Source organism: Hyla sarda, chromosome 5 (assembly GCF_029499605.1).
Source record: "Hyla sarda isolate aHylSar1 chromosome 5, aHylSar1.hap1, whole genome shotgun sequence".
Classification (NCBI taxonomy): Eukaryota; Metazoa; Chordata; class Amphibia; order Anura; family Hylidae; genus Hyla; species Hyla sarda.
In genome coordinates, this window is record NC_079193.1 from 383,466,438 (window position 1) to 383,487,823 (window position 21,386).

Sequence of the window (21,386 nt, forward strand, 5' to 3'; positions counted from 1 at the left end):
GGGGGTTATGGTATATATGATGGTCATGTATAGGGGGGTTATGGTACATATGATGGTCATGTATAGGGGGGTTATGGTACATATGATGGTCATGTATAGGGGGGGTTATGGTACATATGATGGTCATGTATAGGGGGGTTATGGTATATATGATGGTCATGTATAGGGGGGGTTATGGTATATATGATGGTCATGTATAGGGGGGGGGTTATGGTATATATGATGGTCATGTATAGGGGGGGGTTATGGTATATATGATGGTCATGTATAGGGGGGGGGTTATGGTATATATGATGGTCATGTATAGGGGGGGGTTATGGTATATATGGTGGTCATGTATGGGGGGTTATGGTACATATGATGGTCATGTATAGGGGGGTTATGGTACATATGATGGTCATGTATAGGGGGGTTATGGTACATATGATGGTCATGTATAGGGGGGTTATGGTATATATGGTGGTCATGTATAGGGGGGTTATGGTACATATGATGGTCATGTATAGGGGGGTTATGGTATATATGATAGTCATGTATAGGGGGTTATGGTACATATGATGGTCATGTATAGGGGGGTTATGGTATATATGGTGGTCATGTATGGGGGGTTATGGTACATATGATGGTCATGTATAGGGGGGTTATGGTACATATGATGGTCATGTATAGGGGGGTTATGGTATATATGGTGGTCATGTATAGGGGGGGTTATGGTATATATGATGGTCATGTATAGGGGGGTTATGGTATATATGATGGTCATGTATAGGGGGGTTATGGTATATATGATGGTCATGTATAGGGGGGTTATGGTATATATGATGGTCATGTATAGGGGGGTTATGGTATATATGATAGTCATGTATAGGGGGGTTATGGTATATATGATGGTCATGTATAGGGGGGTTATGGTACATATGGTCATGTATAGGGGGGTTATGGTATATATGATGGTCATGCATAGGGGGGTTATGGTATATATGATGGTCATGTATAGGGGGTTATGGTACATATGATGGTCATGTATAGGGGGGTTATGGTATATATGATGGTCATGTATAGGGGGTTATGGTACATATGATGGTTATGTATAGGGGGGTTATGGTATATATGATGGTCATGTATAGGGGGGTTATGGTACATATGATGGTCATGTATAGGGGGGTTATGGTACATATGATGGTCATGTATAGGGGGTTATGGTACATATGATGGTCATGTATAGGGGGGTTATGGTATATATGATGGTCATGTATAGGGGGGGTTATGGTATATATGATGGTCATGTATAGGGGGGTTATGGTACATATGATGGTCATGTATAGGGGGGTTATGGTATATATGGTGGTCATGTATGGGGGGTTATGGTATATATGGTGGTCATGTATGGGGGGTTATGGTACATATGATGGTCATGTATAGGGGGGTTATGGTATATATGATAGTCATGTATAGGGGGGGTTATGGTACATATGATGGTCATGTATAGGGGGGTTATGGTATATATGATGGTCATGTATAGGGGGGTTATGGTATATATGATAGTCATGTATAGGGGGGTTATGGTATATATGATAGTCATGTATAGGGGGGTTATGGTATATATGATAGTCATGTATAGGGGGGTTATGGTACATATGGTCATGTATAGGGGGGGGGTTATGGTATATATGATGGTCATGTATAGGGGGGTTATGGTATATATGATAGTCATGTATAGGGGGGTTATGGTATATATGATGGTCATGTATAGGGGGGTTATGGTACATATGGTCATGTATAGGGGGGGTTATGGTATATATGATGGTCATGTATAGGGGGGTTATGGTACATATGGTCATGTATAGGGGGGTTATGGTATATATGATGGTCATGTATAGGGGGGTTATGGTACATATGATGGTCATGTATAGGGGGTTATGGTACATATGATGGTCATGTATAGGGGGGTTATGGTATATATGATGGTCATGTATAGGGGGGTTATGGTATATATGATGGTCATGTATAGGGGGGTTATGGTACATATGGTCATGTATAGGGGGGTTATGGTATATATGATGGTCATGTATAGGGGGTTATGGTACATATGATGGTCATGTATAGGGGGGTTATGGTACATATGATGGTCATGTATAGGGGGGTTATGGTATATATGATGGTCATGTATAGGGGGGTTATGGTATATATGATGGTCATGTATAGGGGGGGGGTTATGGTATATATGATGGTCATGTATAGGGGGGGGTTATGGTATATATGATGGTCATGTATAGGGGGGGGTTATGGTATATATGATGGTCATGTATAGGGGGGGTTATGGTATATATGATGGTCATGTATAGGGGGGGGTTATGGTATATATGATGGTCATGTATAGGGGGGGGGTTATGGTATATATGATGGTCATGTATAGGGGGGGGGGTTATGGTATATATGATGGTCATGTATAGGGGGGGGGTTATGGTATATATGATGGTCATGTATAGGGGGGGGTTATGGTATATATGATGGTCATGTATAGGGGGGGGTTATGGTATATATGATGGTCATGTATAGGGGGGGTTATGGTATATATGATGGTCATGTATAGGGGGGGTTATGGTATATATGATGGTCATGTATAGGGGGGGTTATGGTATATATGATGGTCATGTATAGGGGGGGTTATGGTATATATGATGGTCATGTATAGGGGGGGTTATGGTATATATGATGGTCATGTATAGGGGGGGTTATGGTATATATGATGGTCATGTATAGGGGGGGTTATGGTATATATGATGGTCATGTATAGGGGGGGTTATGGTATATATGATGGTCATGTATAGGGGGGGTTATGGTATATATGATGGTCATGTATAGGGGGGTTATGGTATATATGATGGTCATGTATAGGGGGGGTTATGGTATATATGATGGTCATGTATAGGGGGGGGGGTGTTATGGTATATATGATGAGATTATCAGGAGAGATTAGAATAAGCCCCGGATCATCTGAGCCCTTACAGGTCATTGAATATTAGGAAATAATCCTGTTGTCCTCTGTCGTAGGCATCCGGTGACGGCCTCCGGCTTAGATGAGAACAGCAATGTCCTGCGGGAGGAGGCCGAGTGCGGGAGCGGACGTTGTGACGACGGAGATCGGTGAGTGATTCACATTGATTGATAACCTACCACAATGCGCATAACGTGTAATGGAAATATATGGCGACGTTCACACTGATCAGCTGCATAAATCCTTTCACCTGAATCCCCGACCAGGCGCTTATTTCTCTGCTGTTTATGCACATGGTGCCTATAGAAATGAAATGTGCTCTCATTGATTTGTTTAGACTTTACATTTGTCTGTTTGCTGTCAGTGAATGAGAATTTATTTATTCTGCGCCAATAAAAGAATATATTCACACTGGTCAAAAAGAAACAAGACGAGTCCAGAGCAAATAGTTTTGGACACAGATTTGCCGGTTTCCCTCTGGATTATGCAAAAAGGAAGGAAAAATTATGGTTTTGAAATCTGATGCAAATAAAACATGGCAGAAAATATGCAGCAGCTTTATAGTCGGCATCGGATGGCATTTTCTGCATTAGTGATGTTTGGACAGTGTCGTGCACGGCTGGTACTATTGTCCGCTGTAAGTTTCCATTATACAGATCTGCAAGTAAAATTTGGAATGAATTCATCTTGTGCAAATTTACCCTAAACCTGTACAGTCAGTTCTGTTCTCAGTGTAGGGGGTGTTACAGTGGTGAAAAATCCGGGACCCCCGACTGATACATTGTACATAACTAGTCCTGTCCTCAGCGGAGAAGTGATAGAATTGTATCCAGTCTATAGACAATGCTCTGTGAGCTAAACATCCTGGATCCCCGACTGATACATTGTACATAGCTCGTCCTGCTCTCAGCGGAGAAGTGATAGAATTGTATCCAGTCTATAGACAATGCTCTGTGAGCTAAACATCCTGGATCCCCGACTGATACATTGTACATAGCTAGTCCTGCTCTCAGCTGAGAAGTGATACAATTGTATCCGGTCTAGACAATGCTCTGTGAGCTAAACCTCCTGGACCCCAGACTGATACATTGTACATAGCTCGTCCTGCTCTCAACTGAGAAGTGATACAATTGTATCCAGTCTAGACAATGCTCTGTGAGCTAAACATCCTGGACTCCAGACTGATACATTGTACATAGCTCGTCCTGCTCTCAGCTGAGAAGTGATACAAATGTATCCGGTCTAGACAATGCTCTGTGAGCTAAACCTCCTGGACCCCAGACTGATACATTGTACATAGCTCGTCCTGCTCTCAACTGAGAAGTGATACAATTGTATCCAGTCTAGACAATGCTCTGTGAGCTTAACATCCTGGACTCCAGACTGATACATTGTACATAGCTCGTCCTGTCCTCAGCTGAGAAGTGATACAATTGTATCCAATCTAGACAATATCCACTTCTCAGTTGAGAGCAGGACTAGCTATGTACAATGTATCAGTCTGTAGTCCAGGATGTTTAGCTCACAGAGCATTGTCTAGACCGGATACAATTGTATCACCTCTCAGTTGAGAGCAGGACTAGCTATGTACAATGTCTCAGTCTGGGGTCCTGGATGTTTAGCTCACAGAGCATTGTCTAGACTGGATACAATTGTATCACTTCTCAGTTGAGGGCAGGACTAGCTATGTACAATGTATCAGTCTGGAGTCCAGGATGTTTAGCTCACAGAGCATTGTCTAGATTGGATACAATTGTCTCCACTTCTCAGCTGAGAGCAGGACTAGCTATGTACAATGTATCAGTCTGGAGTCCAGGATGTTCAGCTCACAGAGCATTGTCTAGACTGGATACAATTGTATCACTTCTCAGCTGAGGACAGGACTAGCTATGTACAATGTATCAGTCTGGAGTCCAGGATGTTTAGCTCACAGAGCATTGTCTAGACTGGATGTTTATATGGAGAATTCGTCTTGGTTGATGACTTGATACAATTTGATGTTTATTTTCTAGGCAGAATCAGATGAAAGAGAAGGACGCGGCCGAGGAGCGAGGGGTAGGTGGATTCATGTTCACATTACGGGGACGTATTCTGCAGCTTGTTACGTTCTCTGTACAGATCGCAGCAGATCGCTCAGCGGACAGTCAATGATATTTTGCTTTTTCATTTTTTGTTCAAAGCTAAAATCTTGAAATGAATGTCAATCCTGGTGAAGTCAGTAGGATGTTTAGTGGACTCTTCTATCTCATTTATTCACTTTTTATTTTTGGGGCAACTGTCGCATTCATTTCAGTGCGAGACGTTTGCATCTATCACATGCAACAAATCTATCTGTGCACACGAAATCACGGCGCCTGTGCAAAAATACAGCGAAGTGAGTGCAAACTGCAAAATATAGCCCAAAAGCGATCAAATAAAAAACACACAAAAAATAAACACTGCGTAAAAATTGCTCAAAGACCTATTGCGGGAGATTTAGCAAAACCCGTCCAGAGGAAAAGTTGCTAAGTTGCCCATAGCAACCAATCAGATCGCTTCTTTAATTTTTTTAAAAGGCCTTGTTAAAAATGAAAGCAGAGATATGATTGGGGAACTCAGCAACTTTTCCTCTGAACAGGTTTTGATCTCCCCCATTGTTTTTAAAAATATTTCTTAAAAACTTAAAGGGGTACTCCGCAGCTCAGCGTTTGGAACAAACTGTTTAGAACGCTGGAGCCTGTGATTTCATAGCCCCGCCCCTCATGACTTCATGCCCTGCCCCCTCAATGCAAGTCAATGGGAGGGGGCGTGACGGCCGTCATGCCCCCTCCCATAGACTTGCATTGAGGGGTGTGACATCATGAGGGGGCGGGGCTATGAAGTTTCGAGCTCCAGCGTTCGAAAAAGTCTTATCCCATATCCTGCGAGTAGGAGATACGTTTTTGTATGTGATACTTCTCCTTTAACAAAGTATATTATTGGTTATTTTGTTGCTTGGTTTTCCAAGTTTTTGGATTATCTCAGAACCTGGTTGGTAAAAAGCTGCGCACGACTTGTGCTGAAATAAATGGGACAGTGACATCCGCCATTGTTATAAGATTGTGGCTTCTCTTGGAAATGTCTATTATGTCTTAGGTGCTGGTTTCACGCTATGGAATTTTCAAGCTCTGGTGCAACAGAATGTCGCTGCTGGTAATGGGATTCCGCTGCACAGTGCACACTACGGAATCTTAGCAGCAGGCGTTCTTGCTCATTCTTTCTCTGGAATCCGCCTGGAATACATTGTGATCTATGGGGACAGCAATGGAATCCATTCGGTCCTGGATGCACTAGAAATTCTGTAGTGTGAACCTAGCCTTAAAGGGGTAGGTGGAAAACTTTTTTTATTTTTTATCAACTGGTGCCAGAAAGTTAAAAAGATTTGTAAATTACTTCTATTAAAAAATCTTAATCCTTCCAGTACTTATCAGCTGCTGAATACTACAGAGGAAATTATTTTCTTCTTGGAACACAGAGCTCTCTGCTGACATCATGACCACAGTGCTCTCTGCTGACATCTATGTCCATTTTAGGAACTGTCCAGAGCAGCATATGTTTGCTATGGGGATTTTCTCCTACTCTGCTGACATCTCTGTCCATTTTAAGAACTGTCCAGAGAGCACTGTGCTCGTGATGTCAGCAGAGAGCTCTTTGTTCCAAAAAGAAAGAATTTCCCCTGTAGTATTCAGCTGCTAATAAGTACTGGAAGGATTAAGATTTTTTAATAGAAGTAATTTACAAATCTGTTTAACTTTCTGGCACCAGTTGATTTAAAAAAAAATATTTTTTTCCAGGAGTACTCCGCTGCTCAGCGTTTGGAACAAACTGTTCCGAACGTTGGAACAAACGTCGAGAGCGTGTGATGTCATAGCCCCGCCCCCGCATGCCATTGCGCCCCGCCCCTCAATGCAAGTCACGCCCCCTCCCATAGACTTTCATTGAGGGGGTGGGGTGTGATGTCAGGAGGGGGCAGGGATATGACATCACGCTCCAGCGTTCGGAACCGTTTGAGCAGCGGAGTACCCCTTTAAAATGACACCATGGTCTTAGTGGAATCCATATTTGCCCAAAGTGATTTTTAGCATTTCTATGTTGTTTTTGCTTTATTTTATCCAGATGGGGTCTCCTAGGATCGGTGAAAGTGATGCCCAACTCCGCAGCTCGGCTGTGACTGATTTGGTGGTCCCGAGCTCTAGTGTTGGAGGAGACCAAGTGTTTCCTTCTGAGGAGCCGAGAGACCAGACGGAGGAACCTATTGACTCCGCGATGGATGACAATAACAATGGGGCCAAAGTCCTAAAGGAAAAAGAGAACAAACCTGAGAAGGCGCAGCACCCGTCTAAAAAGAGAGACCAGACGGGCGGAGCGGACAAGAAGCTGAAGGAGCGCAACGAAGAAGAGAAGAAAAAGGATAGTCACGAGAGGAGAGACAAGGCGGACGGAGAGAAGAGCAAGAGACACGAGAAAACCAGAGATGGCCACACAAGGAAAGACAAGGTGGGAAATGATCAGAAGACTGAAGGGAAGGAAAAGGGGAAGAAGAAAGAGTCTGAGACCAAGAAGAACAAAGACTCCAAGGAGGACAAGCACCGAGACCGCTCAGAGAAGAGCAAACACAGCCACCGGGTAAAGGAAGAACCTGCAGACCTCCGCCCATTGCCCAAGGAGAATGGGAGCGTCCTGAAGATGACTCTGGTGGACTTGGACCTGTTCCAGGACACTCTGACCGACGAGAAGAGGCAAAAGTCCAAAGACGGCTCCAAGGGACGAAACCGGGACAAGGCCCACAAGGGATCGGACGAGAAGTCAAAAGACAAGCGGCACAAGAACAAAGACCCCAAAAGACACGGAGAGAGTGACGGCGAGGACACGAAGGGAATAAAGAGGGAAATGGAAGAACAGGAGGAATCTGTGCCCGGCCGCAAGAAGACCAAGGCCGATCCGGAGAACAAGAAGAACCAAACCGCGAACAAGAAGAGGAAGAATGAGGGCGACGCCGGAGACACCAAAGCCAAGAAGTCAAAGGAGGAGAAGAAAAAAGAGGAGGAGTCAAAGTGGAAATGGTGCGTCAGGGGCCACACGGCAGCCATCTTGTTGGCTTAACGACCACGGACGTAAATGTACGTCCTGGTTTGGCCGGACTTCGCGCACCAGGACATACATTTACGTCCTGTGTATGACCGCCGCCATCTCCCGGAGTCTTCTGCTCTGGTCTGAGATCGAGCAGACCGGAGCAGAAGATCACCAATAACACTGATCAGTGCTATGTCCTATACATAACACTGAACAGTATTAGCAATCAAAGGATTGCTATAGATAGTCCCCTATGGGGACATAAAAAGTGTTAAAAAAAAATATAAAAATTATTTGAAAAATTTCCCCCAATAAAAATGAAAATTGTCAGTTTTTCCCATTCTACCCCCAAAAAGCTTACATTTTTTTTCTTTTTATAAACATTTGGTATCGCCGCGTGCGTAAATGTCCGTACTATCAAAATATAATGTAAATTATCCCGTGAGGTGAAAGGCGTAAACGTAAAAAATAAAAAGGCCAAAAATGCAGCTTTTTTGACACATTTTATTTAAAAAAATTAATAAAAAATTATCTAAAAGTTTTATATATGCCAATGTGGTATCAATAAAAAGTACAGATGACGTCGCAAAAAATTAGCCTTCATACCGCCCTATATACAGAAAAATGACAGTTATAGGTGGTCAAAATAGGGCGATTTTAGATTACTGATTTTGTACAAAAAGTTTTAGATTTTTTTTAAAGCGGTACAAAAATATAAAAGTATCTCGCCATGGGGATCATTTTAATCGTATTGACCCACAGAATAAAGATGTCATTTTTACCGTAAAGTGTACAGTGTGAAAACAAAACTCTCCAAAATGTGCAAAATTGTTGCTTTCATTTTAATTTCCTCCCTAAAATTTTTTTGGGGGGGTTCGCCATACATTTTATGGTAAAATTAGAGGTTTCATTACAAATTACAATTGGTCACGCAAAAAAAACAAGCCCTTATATGGGTCTGTAGATGGAAATATAGAGGAGTTATGGATTTTAGAAGGCGAGGAGGAAAAAACGAAAACGGAACAAAAAAAATTGGCCTTGTACTTAAGGTTAAAATGGGCTTGGTCCTTAAAGGGTTAAACTCCTCCACATAGTCTCTGAGACACCATGGAAGCTCCATACTGAGTCAATGACATCCTTGCTGCATGTAAACATTTACATAGAGCAGTGTTTCCCAATCAGGGTGCCTCCAGCTGTTGCAAAACTACAACTCCCAGCATGCTCGGACAGCCTTGGCTGTCCGGGCATGCTGGGAGTTGTAGTTTTGCAACAGCTGGAGGCACACTGGTTAGGAAATACTCTACTTTGGCTATCTGGGCATGCTGGGAGTTGTAGTTTTGCAACAGCTGGAGGCACACTGGTTAGGAAATACTCTACTTTGGCTATCTGGGCATGCTGGGAGTTCTAGTTTTGCAACAGCTGGAGGCACACTGGTTAGGAACTTCTCTACTTTGGCTGTCCGGGCATGCTGGGAGTTGTAGTTTTGCAACAGCTGGAGGCACACTGGTTAGGAAATTCTCTACTTTGGCTGTCCGGGCATGCTGGGAGTTGTAGTTTTGCAACAGCTTGAGGCACCCTGGATGGCAAACACTGGTTTAGAGCATTACTGGTTACTTAAAGGTGTATTTCAGGATCTGAAAACTTATAATAGGGATGTGTCAGATCACTGGGGGGAGGGTGGTCCGACCATTGGAACCCCCATGATCTCCAGTACGGGGCCCTGGCAGTCCACAGAATTGGGGCGTGTCAACCATCACACGAATCGGCGGCTTCGTGCGGTGGTTGACACGCGCCCTTTGTGCGCACTGCCAGGGCCTGTATGGGAGATGGAGGTGGGTCCCAGCGGTCGGACCCCCCGCCATCTGACACTTATCCCTATCCTTAGGATAGGGGATACGTTTTCAGATCCTGAAATACTCCTTTTAAGTAAGCAGTAATGCTCTAAGCCAGTGCTTGCCATCCGGGGTGCCTCCAGCTGTTGAAAAAGTATGGCTCCCAGCATGCCCAGACAACCAAAGGCTAGTGTTTCCCAACCAGTGTGCCTCCAGCTGTTACAAAATTACAACTCCCAGCATGCCCGGACAGCTAACGGCTGTCAGGGCAAGCTGGGAGTTGTAGTTTTGCAACAGCTAGAGGCACACTGATTGGGAAACAATTGGTTATTTCTTTAATATTTATTTAACTTAAAGGAAACCTAATTAAGGAATGTAAAGGAAGTGTTCCAGCTGGGCAGGTCCCATAAAACTTGATCTTTTATTACAACATTATAATATAAAACTGTATCTGACGTGTTTTGGTCACTTGGATCTTAATCGTAATATCCATAGTCTATGACTAAGGTACAAGTGACCGAAACCCGTCAGATCCCACGTGACCTCTAGCTATGTGGATAGTGTTTTCTATCTTTAATGTTTCCTTTATGTTCTTGATGTGAGACGCTGCTCCAGGCTATCCTTGCAGGACTCCGTTCCTATATAGAGGTGTTTGTACCTATGTGCATTTGTTTTGGGCTGTAATCTATGAAGGCAGTGAGAACACAGAGGCAGGTCGAGGCTCCGCCTTTTTTTCCCAGCATGCTTTTTGAGGCTCTCGGCTGATTGGTGGCTTTCCAGGAAGTTTATCTTTCCAGGGGAGAGGTCATAGCTGAGCGTCCTCCACCATGTGTGCGGTGCCGGCTGTGGGACATGTTCAGCCATGGCTGCTGTGTGTTCAGGATCCACCGCTGCCTCCACCTGACTGTGAGCGCATGGCGAGCGACGAGCTGCAAACCGGTCGTCAGACACTGGTGAGGGGAGGGGACAGCACTGCACGTGTGTCCTCACTGCGCCTCTGCTCGTTTAACCCCATCATTACCAGGGAGAAACACTCTTGTTTATCTAAATACGTCCAGACTTAACACGTGTAGGGGAGAACTTATCTGCACTGATAGAAGGTCACAACAGCCTTATAGCTGCAGGTTACACGATACATTGTAACAAACCATCTGCACTGGATGAACCCTGATTTATAGGATCTCGTTATATAAATTCTTGTCTTCTAGGTGGGAGGAGAAGAACTATGAGGACGGAGTGAAATGGAAGTTCCTGGAGCATCGAGGTCCGTACTTTGCGCCGCCGTACGAGCCGCTTCCAGACGACGTGCGCTTTCTGTACGATGGTGAGCAGAGCTGGTAGGGTCAGTATACAGGGGATGGGGAGGGTTTACTTCTCTCCCTATACACTTGAATGTTCAGTATGGCAGACAGCTTCTCTCCCTATACACATGAATGTTCAGTATGGCAGACAGCTTCTCTCCCTATACACATGAATGTTCAGTATGGCAGACAGCTTCTCTCCCTATACACATGAATGTTCAGTATGGCAGACAGCTTCTCTCCCTATACACATGAATGTTCAGTATGGCAGACAGCTTCTCTCCCTATACACATGAATGTTCAGTATGGCAGACAGCTTCTCTGCCCATACACATGAATGTTCAGTATGGCCGCCAGCTTCTCTCCCTATACACATGAATGTTCAGTATGGCAGACAGCTTCTCTCCCTATACACATGAATGTTCAGTATGGCAGACAGCTTCTCTCCCCATACACATGAATGTTCAGTATGGCAGACAGCTTCTCTCCCTATACACATGAATGTTCAGTATGGCAGACAGCTTCTCTCCCTATACACATGAATGTTCAGTATGGCAGACAGCTTCTCTGCCCATACACATGAATGTTCAGTATGGCCGCCAGCTTCTCTCCCTATACACATGAATGTTCAGTATGGCAGACAGCTTCTCTCCCTATACACATGAATGTTCAGTATGGCAGACAGCTTCTCTCCCTATACATATGAATGTTCAGTATGACAGACAGCTCCTCTCCCTATACACATGAATGTTCAGTATGGCAGACAGCTTCTCTCCCTATACACATGAATGTTCAGTATGGCAGACAGCTTCTCTCCCTATACACATGAATGTTCAGTATGGCAGACAGCTTCTCTCCCCTATACACATGAATGTTCAGTATGGCAGACAGCTTCTCTCCCTATACACATGAATGTTCAGTATGGCAGACAGCTTCTCTCCCTATACACATGAATGTTCAGTATGACAGACAGCTCCTCTCCCTATACATATGAATGTTCAGTATGACAGACAGCTCCTCTCCCTATACACATGAATGTTCAGTATGGCAGACAGCTCCTCTCCCTATACACATGAATGTTCAGTATGGCCGACAGCTTCTCTCCCTATACACATGAATGTTCAGTGTGGCAGACAGCTATCTTTCCTCTTGTCTGAATGGAGAGAGGAGGGGTAAGCTGCTGCCAGACATCTCTAAGCAGGGGCTTATCTTTCCTAATACAACATGTCCGATCCTTTTCCCCTTGACGTAATCTGTCGAAGGAGAGTTTGACGGCCCCTATACACAGTAAACCTTTCACTAATGTATATGGGGACCCTAAGGCTGAATACACACACTGCAGATTTTACAGTAAGAGCCTTGTGCAGGACATTAGTTCAGATCCCGTGCACAAGCGTCAGAAATTTCTTGTCTGTTTCTTTGGGGGAACAGGAGACTGTGGTTATAGGCTGCTGCCACTAGAAGGTGCTAACACCTCGTGGTAAAATAAGTGACTGCAAAACTGCCTTTGGCTGTCCGCACATGCTGGGAATTGTAGTTTTGCAACAGCTGGAGGCACACTGGTTGGGAAACACTGGCTTAAAGCTTTGTTGGGACGGCATTAGATAAGGCTCTGTCTGCAATGTGAGCCCTTCCCTTGCTGTATATCAGTATTTCCCAACCAGGGTGCCTCCAGCTGTTGCAAAACAACTCACAGCATGCCCGGACAGCCGTAGGCTGTCCGGGCATGCTGGGAGTTTGTTTTCCAACAGCTGGAGGCACCCTGGTTTAGAAACAATGCTGTATATAGCACAAATGCTCCATGCACATATGGGGTCCGCTTTAGCCATTAGGCACAATTTACATAACACAATCTCATTTTACAGCCTTATGGAGGGGACGTCTTATATATAGAAAAGCTTAGGTGATGGCCTAGAAGCCGTTCTCCATAGGAAGCTCCTGTCTTGCATGGTAATATTACCCGATCCTCTGTATACAGGAGAGCCGATGAAGCTGAGCCTGGCAGCGGAGGAAGTGGCCACGTTCTATGGGAAGATGCTGGATCACGAATACACCACGAAGGAGATATTTCAGAAGAATTTCTTCACGGATTGGAAAACGGTAAGTCTCCTCCCAGAGATGTAGTTACTGCTCCGCAGCTGGTCATGTGACATCGGTCTCCTCCCAGAGATGTAGTTACTGCTCCGCAGCTGGTCATGTGACATCTCATATAGTCTCCTCCAGAGATGTAGTTATTGCTCTGCAGCTGGTCATGTGATATCTCATATAGTCTCCTCCCAGAGATGTAGTTATTGCTCCGCAGCTGGTCATGTGATGTCTCATATAGTCTTCTTCAGAGATGTAGTTAGTGCTCCGCAGCTGGTCATGTTAAATCGGTCTCCTCCCAGGTATGTAGTTATCGCTCCGCAGCTGGTCATGTGACGTCTGTCTCCTCCAGAGATGTAGTTATCGCTCCGCAGCTGGTCATGTGACGTCTCATATAGTCTTCTCCAGAGATGTAGTTATTGCTCTGCAGCTGGTCATGTGACGTCTCATATAGTCTTCTCCAGAGATATAGTTAACGCTCTGCAGCTGGTCATGTGATGTCTCATATAGTCTCCTCCAGAGATGTAGTTATTGCTCCACAGCTGGTCATGTGATGTCTCATATAGTCTCCTCCAGAGCTGTAGTTATTGCTCCACAGCTGGTCATGTGACATCGGTCTCCTACCAGAGATGTAGTTATCGCTCAGCAGCTGGTCATGTGATGTCTCATATAGTCTTCTTCAGAGATGTAGTTATTGCTCCGCAGCTGGTCATGTGACATCTCATATAGTCTCCTCCAGAGATGTAGTTATTGCTCCACAGCTGGTCATGTGATGTCTCATATAGTCTCCTCCAGAGCTGTAGTTATTGCTCCGCAGCTGGTCATGTGACGTCTCAGTCTCTTCTATTCTTGTTTTAGCAAATGTCAAAAGAAGAGAAGAAGACAATCAAACATCTGTACAAGTGCGACTTCTCGGAGATACACAAGTATTTCTACGATAAGAACGAGGCCCGAAAAGCTTTACCCAAAGAGGAGAAACAGGTGAGGACTGAAGTGCCCGACACTTCGGCTCTGTTCACACCACGGGATTCCGTTAAGCAAAACATGCAGCGGAATTTTTGCAGAATTCCAGCAGATTTTCTGTGCGCTAAAAACACAGAATTCTGCCAAAATTCAAAGCCCTAATGAGTTCAATAGGATTCTGCCTGCAATTCCTGCATAATTTTATTCAGTGGAATCTAATTGAATATAATGGGTTATCATTTCAGCTAATTCCGCACGGAAAGAGTATGTTCACACTACAGAATCTCTGCGCTGAATTCTGCCGAAATTCCCTGCACTAATCTAGCTTTGGGTCTTCTGCTGACCCATTCACACTGTGGAATTCCAACGAAAGAAAAGAGGAGAGGCTAGGCTAGGGGAGGATAGAATTGGGGAGGATTGGAGGAGAGGGGAGAATAAAGGAGGGGAGGGGAGGAGAGAGGAGGGGAGGGGAGGATAGGGAAGAATAAAGGAGGGGAGGGGAGGATAGGGAAGAATAAAGGAGGGGAGAGGAGAAGGGAGAGGAGGAGGAGAGGCTAGGCTAGGGGAGGATAGGATAGGGGAGAATAAAGGAGGAGAGGGGGGGGAGAAGAGGAGAGAGGGGGGGAGGAGAGACTAGGCGAGGGGAGGATAGGGAAAGATAGATTGAAACTAAGCCACTTTCACATTATGATATGTATATTTTATTATTATTATTATTATTTATTTATTTTATTTACTTATATTTTGCCAGAAATTGAAAGAAGAGGCCAGTAAGATTCAGGAGGAGTATGGATTCTGTACGCTGGACGGACATCGAGAGAAAATTGGAAACTTCAAGATTGAGCCCCCAGGACTTTTCCGAGGCCGCGGTGATCACCCCAAAATGGGAATGTTAAAGTTAAGGATACGGCCGGAAGATGTCATTATAAACTGTAGCGAGTGAGTGATTCTGTTCTCCTGCTATTGTACAGAACAGTGGTCTCCGATCTGTGGCTCTCCAGCTGTTGCAAAATCTCAGTGTCCGGAAAGCTGTGGCTTTGCATCATCTGTACAGCGATTGGTTTGAAACCCCCATCAGTACATAAGATCTACAAGTGTTTTATACTGTATCCTATGTACTGACCACTGTAACCTTCTGTCATCGTCTTCTCAGAAACGCCAAGATCCCAGAGCCTCCCCCGGGGCGCAAGTGGAAGGAGGTGCGCTTCGACAACACGGTCACATGGCTGGCCTCCTGGACCGAGAACATCCAGGGATCCATCAAGTACATTATGCTGAACCCGAGCTCCAAACTCAAGGTGAGAAGCGCAAAACTGATGATCGCAAAATAAATAACAAAAAAGCTTCTATTATTGAGGAGAAAATGGGTAAAAAAAAGAATTAAATCCCTATTTGCCATGAAAGGAAAAGACACACAAATCACTTTAATACTCTTCACCAGTATTATAAAAAAAATAGACCGTGTGTACTGGTCATGAAGGCCCAAATCAACTGGGGGCATTAAGGGTTAAAGGGGTTCTCCGGTGCTTACACATCTTATGCCCTATCCAAAGGATCTTGCACGCGGCACCCCGTTTGTAATCAGTCCCCGGAGCGTGTTCGCTCCGGGTCTGATTACGGGCGACTACAGGGCCGGCGGCGTGTGACGTCACACTCCGCCCCTCAATGCAAGCAGACGGGAGGGGGCGTGATAGCTGTCCCGTCGGTTTGCATTGAGGGGCGGAGCGTGATGTCACACGGGGGCGGAGGCGTGACGTCACGTGCCGCCGGCCCGGTGGTCGCCGGTAATCAGACCCAGGAGCGAACACGCTCCGGGGACTGATTACAAACCGGGTGCTGCGTGCATGATAGGTGATAAGATGTGTAAGCACCGGAATACCCCTTTAACTCTAATAGGTGCGACTGTAATGGCGTCTCCAGTGGCGTCTGTTCTGCTCGTGTGTTGCAGGGGGAGAAGGACTGGCAGAAGTACGAGACCGCGCGACGCCTAAAGGGAGTGGTCGACCAGATCCGATCTCAGTATCGTACGGACTGGAAATCCCGAGAGATGAAGAAGCGGCAGAGAGCGGTGGCGCTGTATTTCATCGATAAGGTACAGAGCTGTATACGGCGGGGCTGATGTCACCTCCATAAGTCATGTGACTGACTATAGATATTAGTCCAGAGGAGGGAGACTGAACTAATCACCTCATATGCCATGCAGGTGTCTGTCTAGCCTGCCAGCAAGTGAGGAAAACATCACCAATCAGCTTAAAGGGGTACTCCGCTGCTCAGCGTTTGGAACAAACTGTTCCGAACGCTGGAGCCAGCACTGGGAGCTCGTGGCGTCATAGCCCCGCCCCCTCATGACATCACGCCCAGCTCCCTCAATGCAAGTCTATAGGAGGGGGCGTGGCAGCCGTCACGCCCCCTCCCATAGACTTGCATTGAGGGGGGGGGGGCGGTTGTGACATCATGAGGGGGTGGGGCTATGATGTCACGAGCTATCGGCTCCAGTGTTCGGAACAGTTTGTGCCAAACGCTGATCAACAGAGTACCCCTTTAAGCCGAAGCGTTGCATGTATTGATGTTTGGTGCAATAAACTTCTAGCTGTGGTCAGCGCTGTCTTCACTTGCTGAAATATATATAAAAACATGTATGGATGTACAAAAAAATATATAGTTTGTGTATATGTGTAAAATATATAAATATATACCGTATGTGTGTGTGTGTATATATAATATATATATATATATATATATATATATATATATATATATATATATATATATATATATATATTATGTGTTTGTGTGTGTATATATATATATATATATATATATATATATATATATATATATATTATAATTTTATTTTTTATATTTTGAATGTGTACTATACCAATTACCTATACCTTTTTTTTATTTTTCATTGTCATGACAGGGTTTTTTTTTTGTTTATTCTTTTTTAATTTAAACTTTTTGAAAAGAGGGGTGATTATTAATAAATTTTTTATTTACACGCTTATTTTTTTTTTTAAACTATTTTTAGTCCCCATAGGTGACCATTACACACTGATCAAAGCTATGCCATGCCATAGCATAGCATTGATCAGTGTTATCTGCCATGGCTGGCTGCAGTATAGGAGCGACGATCAGACAGCACTGAGCTTGGTAAGAGGACCTCAGGCAGTCCTCTCAGCTGATCGGGACACCGCGATTACAGCGCGACGATCCTGACGAGCATCCCTGAGCTAACCAGCAGTTTATTTCCGGGCTTTTCTTCACCGATATCAACTTTGATGGTGATGTCTAAAGGGTTAATGGCAGACATCACTGCGACCTGTGATGTTCCGCGTTAACCCCAGTTCCCGGCTATGACGCGCTGCATAGGTAGCGTGCGCAGGGCAACCTTCGTTGCTGGGTCCCGCTGGCAGGTATCGGGGGACATTGGCGCGAGTACAAGTACTTGCGCAAATGTCCAGTATCGGTACTGATGTCGGCATCTGCATCGGGACATCCCTAATAATTTATAATGGTTTATATCTTTGTGTAAAATAAACGCAGCTTGTGGAAGTGACTGTGATCTTTCCGAACAGCTGGCCCTCCGAGCGGGCAATGAGAAGGAGGAGGGTGAGACGGCGGACACGGTGGGCTGCTGCTCCCTGCGGGTGGAGCACATCCAGCTGTATGCGGAGCTGGACGGGCAGCAGTACGTGGTGGAGTTCGACTTCCTGGGAAAAGATTCGATCAGATATTACAACAAAGTCCCTGTGGAGAAGGAGGTAATGACCATAATACGGACTGCAGGTCCCTCAAACCACCAGCAGGGCAGATTTAATCTGTTACAATGTATCAGTGCGGGTAAAGTATCAGGAGACTGTCGAGACCAGTGGTCTCCAGCCTGCGGACCTCCAGATGTTGCAAAACTACAACTCCCAGCATGCCCGGACAGCCGTTGGCTGTCCGGGCATGCTGGGTGTTGTAGTTTTGCAACATCTGGAGGTCCGCAGGTTGAAGACCACTGGTCTAGACTGATACATTATAGCAAAACCTCAGCTGTGAATAGGTTTAGGGCTTTTCATGTTTACAAATCTGTACGTAAACCGCAGATGTTCCAATTCACACACAGCAAGCAGGGATCTTGAACATGGTTGAGAAATTGAAGCAAAAGATTAAAGAACTCTGACAGTCATCAGGATATTACATATGATTCTGGGCCACACTTTATTATTTCTGTGTCACATGACCAAAGATGGAATCTGAGCCGTCCTCTTACATTTCAGGTCTTCAAGAACCTAAAGCTGTTCATGGAGAATAAGAACCCGGATGATGATCTGTTTGACAGACTGAATGTGAGTATAAGAAGGGGGGAAATCGTGGCTGCCGGGAAATCGTGGCTGCCGGGGGACTCTTGGCTGCCGGGGGACTCTTGGCTGCCGGGGGACTCTTGGCTGCCGGGGGACTCTTGGCTGCCGGGGGACTCTTGGCTGCCGGGGGACTCTTGGCTGCCGGGGGACTCTTGGCTGCCGGGGGACTCTTGGCTGCCGGGGGACTCTTGGCTGCCGGGGGACTCTTGGCTGCCGGGGGACTCTTGGCTGCCGGGGGACTCTTGGCTGCCGGGGGACTCTTGGCTGCCGGGGGACTCTTGGCTGCCGGGGGACTCTTGGCTGCCGGGGGACTCTTGGCTGCCGGGGGACTCTTGGCTGCCGGGGGACTCTTGGCTGCCGGGGGACTCTTGGCTGCCGGGGGACTCTTGGCTGCCGGGGGACTCTTGGCTGCCGGGGGACTCTTGGCTGCCGGGGGACTCTTGGCTGCCGGGGGACTCTTGGCTGCCGGGGGACTCTTGGCTGCCGGGGGACTCTTGGCTGCCGGGGGACTCTTGGCTGCCGGGGGACTCTTGGCTGCCGGGGGACTCTTGGCTGGCCGGGGACTCTTGGCTCACCATATTTTTTTAAAGAATTTTTTTGTTTTTTTTTCTAATTTTCCATTGTTTGATCTATTATTTCCTAATATCTTGCAGTTTCCATTCTGACCACTAGTCCTAAAGCAAAGTTGAGACTTCCTGTTTCGTATGTGATAAGGAGGCTGCAGGAAAGTGATCTGTACAGCATTACAGTAGATAGAAAAGAAGATAGGAGCTCAGCCTCCCCCTCCCTGTAGATGGATAAAACAATAGCTCAGCTCCCCCTTACTGTATATAGAAGAGACAATAGCTCAGCCTGACCCTCCCAGTAGATGGACAACACAATAGAAGCTCACCTTCCTCTTACTGTATATAGAAAAGAGGATAGGAGCTCAGCCTCCCCCTCCCTGTAGATGGATAAGACAATAAAAACTCAGCTCCCCCTTACTGTATATAGAAGAGACAATAGCTCAGCCTCCCCCTCCCTGTAGATGGACAACACAATAGAAGCTCAGCTCCCCCTTACTGTATATCGAAAAGACTATGAGATCAGCCTCCCCCTCCCTGTAGATAGATAAGACAATAGAAGCTCAGCTCCCCCCTACTGTATATAGAGAAAGCAATATGAGCTTAGCTTCCCCCTCCCTGTAGATAGACAAGGCAATAGAAGCTCCACCTCCAACTCCCTGTAGATAGAGAAGACAATAGAAGCTTAGCCTCCCCCTTCCTGAAGATAAAGACAATAGAAGCATAGTCTCCAACTCCCTGTAGATAGAGAAGAAAATAGGAGCTCAGCCTCCAATTCCCTGTAGATAGGGAAGACAATAGAAGCTTAGCCTCCCGCTCCCTGTAGATTAGACTCTGGAAGTGTCTATGCCCATGGGGCTTGCAGTAAACCTATCACTAAATGCTGTTACAGTTTCGGCAAAATAGCTGTTCCAATTGGCTGTCCAGGGATGCTGGGAGTTGTAGGTTTGCAATAGCGGATATTGAATGTGTGTATGACCACCTTTAGCTGAGAACTTCTGCCACCGCTTTGTCTGGATGGTGTTTAATGGGGGGGCGGCACAGTGCAGCTGCTGGAATGATGTGTAACCCCTCCGATCTACAGGGGCAGGGACAATACATCTCCTCTTACTCTGTATATATGTTCTCCAGACCTCTATCCTGAACAAACATCTCCAGGACCTGATGGACGGGCTGACGGCCAAAGTGTTCAGAACATACAACGCCTCCATTACTCTACAGAACCAGCTGAAGGAGCTCACCAATGGTGCGTAGCCCGAGAACCCTGGGCCCACAGGATCATGTAACCGGATCTGATGGATTGTCACTTGGCTTTCGCTTCTGCTGCTGAAATTTCTGGCAGCTGATGATGTCAAATCCTTAAAGGGGTACTCCGGTGGAAAACTTTATTTTTATTTTTTTATTTATTTATTTTTTTAAATCAACTGGTGCCAGAAAGTTAAACAGATTTGTAAATTACTTCTATTAAAAAAACTTAATCTTTCCAGTACTTATTAGCTGCTGAATACTAGAGAGGAAATTATTTTCTTTTTGGAACACAGAGCTCTCTGCTGACATCACGAGCACAGTGCTCTCTGCTGACATCTCTGTCCATTTTAGGAACTGTCCAGAGCAGCATATGTTTTCTATGGGGATTTTCTCCTACACTGGACAGTTCTTAAAATGGACAGAGATGTCAGCAGAGAGCACTGTGCTCGTGATTCAACAGAGAGCTCTGTGTTCCAAAAAGAAAAGCATTTCCTACGTAGTATTCAGAAGCTAATAAGTACTGGAAGGATTAAGATTTAATAGATGTTTTTTCCACCGGAGTACCCCTTTATGTTCCTCTAATGGCTCCAGGGGAAGAATAAATAATGCAGGCCAGTGCTGGAATATGCCTTTTAGGTGTAAATTTAGATTTTTGCTCCTGTCTAATTGTCTCATTTTGGGTTCCAGAAAATGAAAACGTTGCAGCAAAAATTCTGTCCTACAACCGCGCAAATAGAGCTGTTGCGCTTCTGTGTAACCACCAGAGGGCGCCACCAAAGACTTTTGAAAAATCCATGCAAAATCTGCAGGCAAAGGTACAGCACCCGGCAAAGGTCGTGCTATTAGATGGGCTGCTAATGGGTCACTGAACGTACAAAAACTGCTCTTTCCATGCACATATATTATTTTTTTATTATTTAAAAAAAAAAAAAATTACTTATTTTTTTCAATATTTG

The 21,386-nt window shown here is 45.4% G+C and overlaps 1 protein-coding gene and 1 long non-coding RNA gene across 5 annotated transcripts in view; one reads left to right on the forward strand and one right to left on the reverse strand.

The window, feature by feature from the left end:
* TOP1MT (DNA topoisomerase I mitochondrial) overlaps positions 1-21,386 on the forward strand; it is a 98,497-nt gene that overhangs the window by 72,075 nt on the left and 5,036 nt on the right. For 3 of the 4 annotated variants that reach the window (XM_056522906.1, XM_056522904.1, XM_056522905.1), the window contains exons 7-19: positions 3,055-3,147; positions 5,011-5,053; positions 7,133-8,079; positions 11,130-11,245; positions 13,201-13,322; positions 14,166-14,288; positions 15,022-15,209; positions 15,424-15,568; positions 16,219-16,362; positions 17,849-18,034; positions 18,536-18,604; positions 20,314-20,428; positions 21,118-21,245. In XM_056522906.1, coding sequence (XP_056378881.1) covers positions 3,055-3,147; positions 5,011-5,053; positions 7,133-8,079; positions 11,130-11,245; positions 13,201-13,322; positions 14,166-14,288; positions 15,022-15,209; positions 15,424-15,568; positions 16,219-16,362; positions 17,849-18,034; positions 18,536-18,604; positions 20,314-20,428; positions 21,118-21,245 — 2,419 coding nt within the window. Of the gene's footprint in view, positions 1-3,054; positions 3,148-5,010; positions 5,054-7,132; positions 8,080-10,717; positions 10,875-11,129; positions 11,246-13,200; positions 13,323-14,165; positions 14,289-15,021; positions 15,210-15,423; positions 15,569-16,218; positions 16,363-17,848; positions 18,035-18,535; positions 18,605-20,313; positions 20,429-21,117; positions 21,246-21,386 lie in introns of those variants that run through there. The other variant, XM_056522907.1, reaches the window with a different exon arrangement.
* Positions 13,805-21,386, reverse strand: part of LOC130274501 (uncharacterized) — a 48,280-nt gene continuing 40,698 nt past the window's right edge. Inside the window, exon 3 of the long non-coding RNA XR_008844403.1 lies at positions 13,805-14,155. This is a non-coding gene — a long non-coding RNA (uncharacterized LOC130274501). The remainder of the gene's footprint in view (positions 14,156-21,386) is intronic.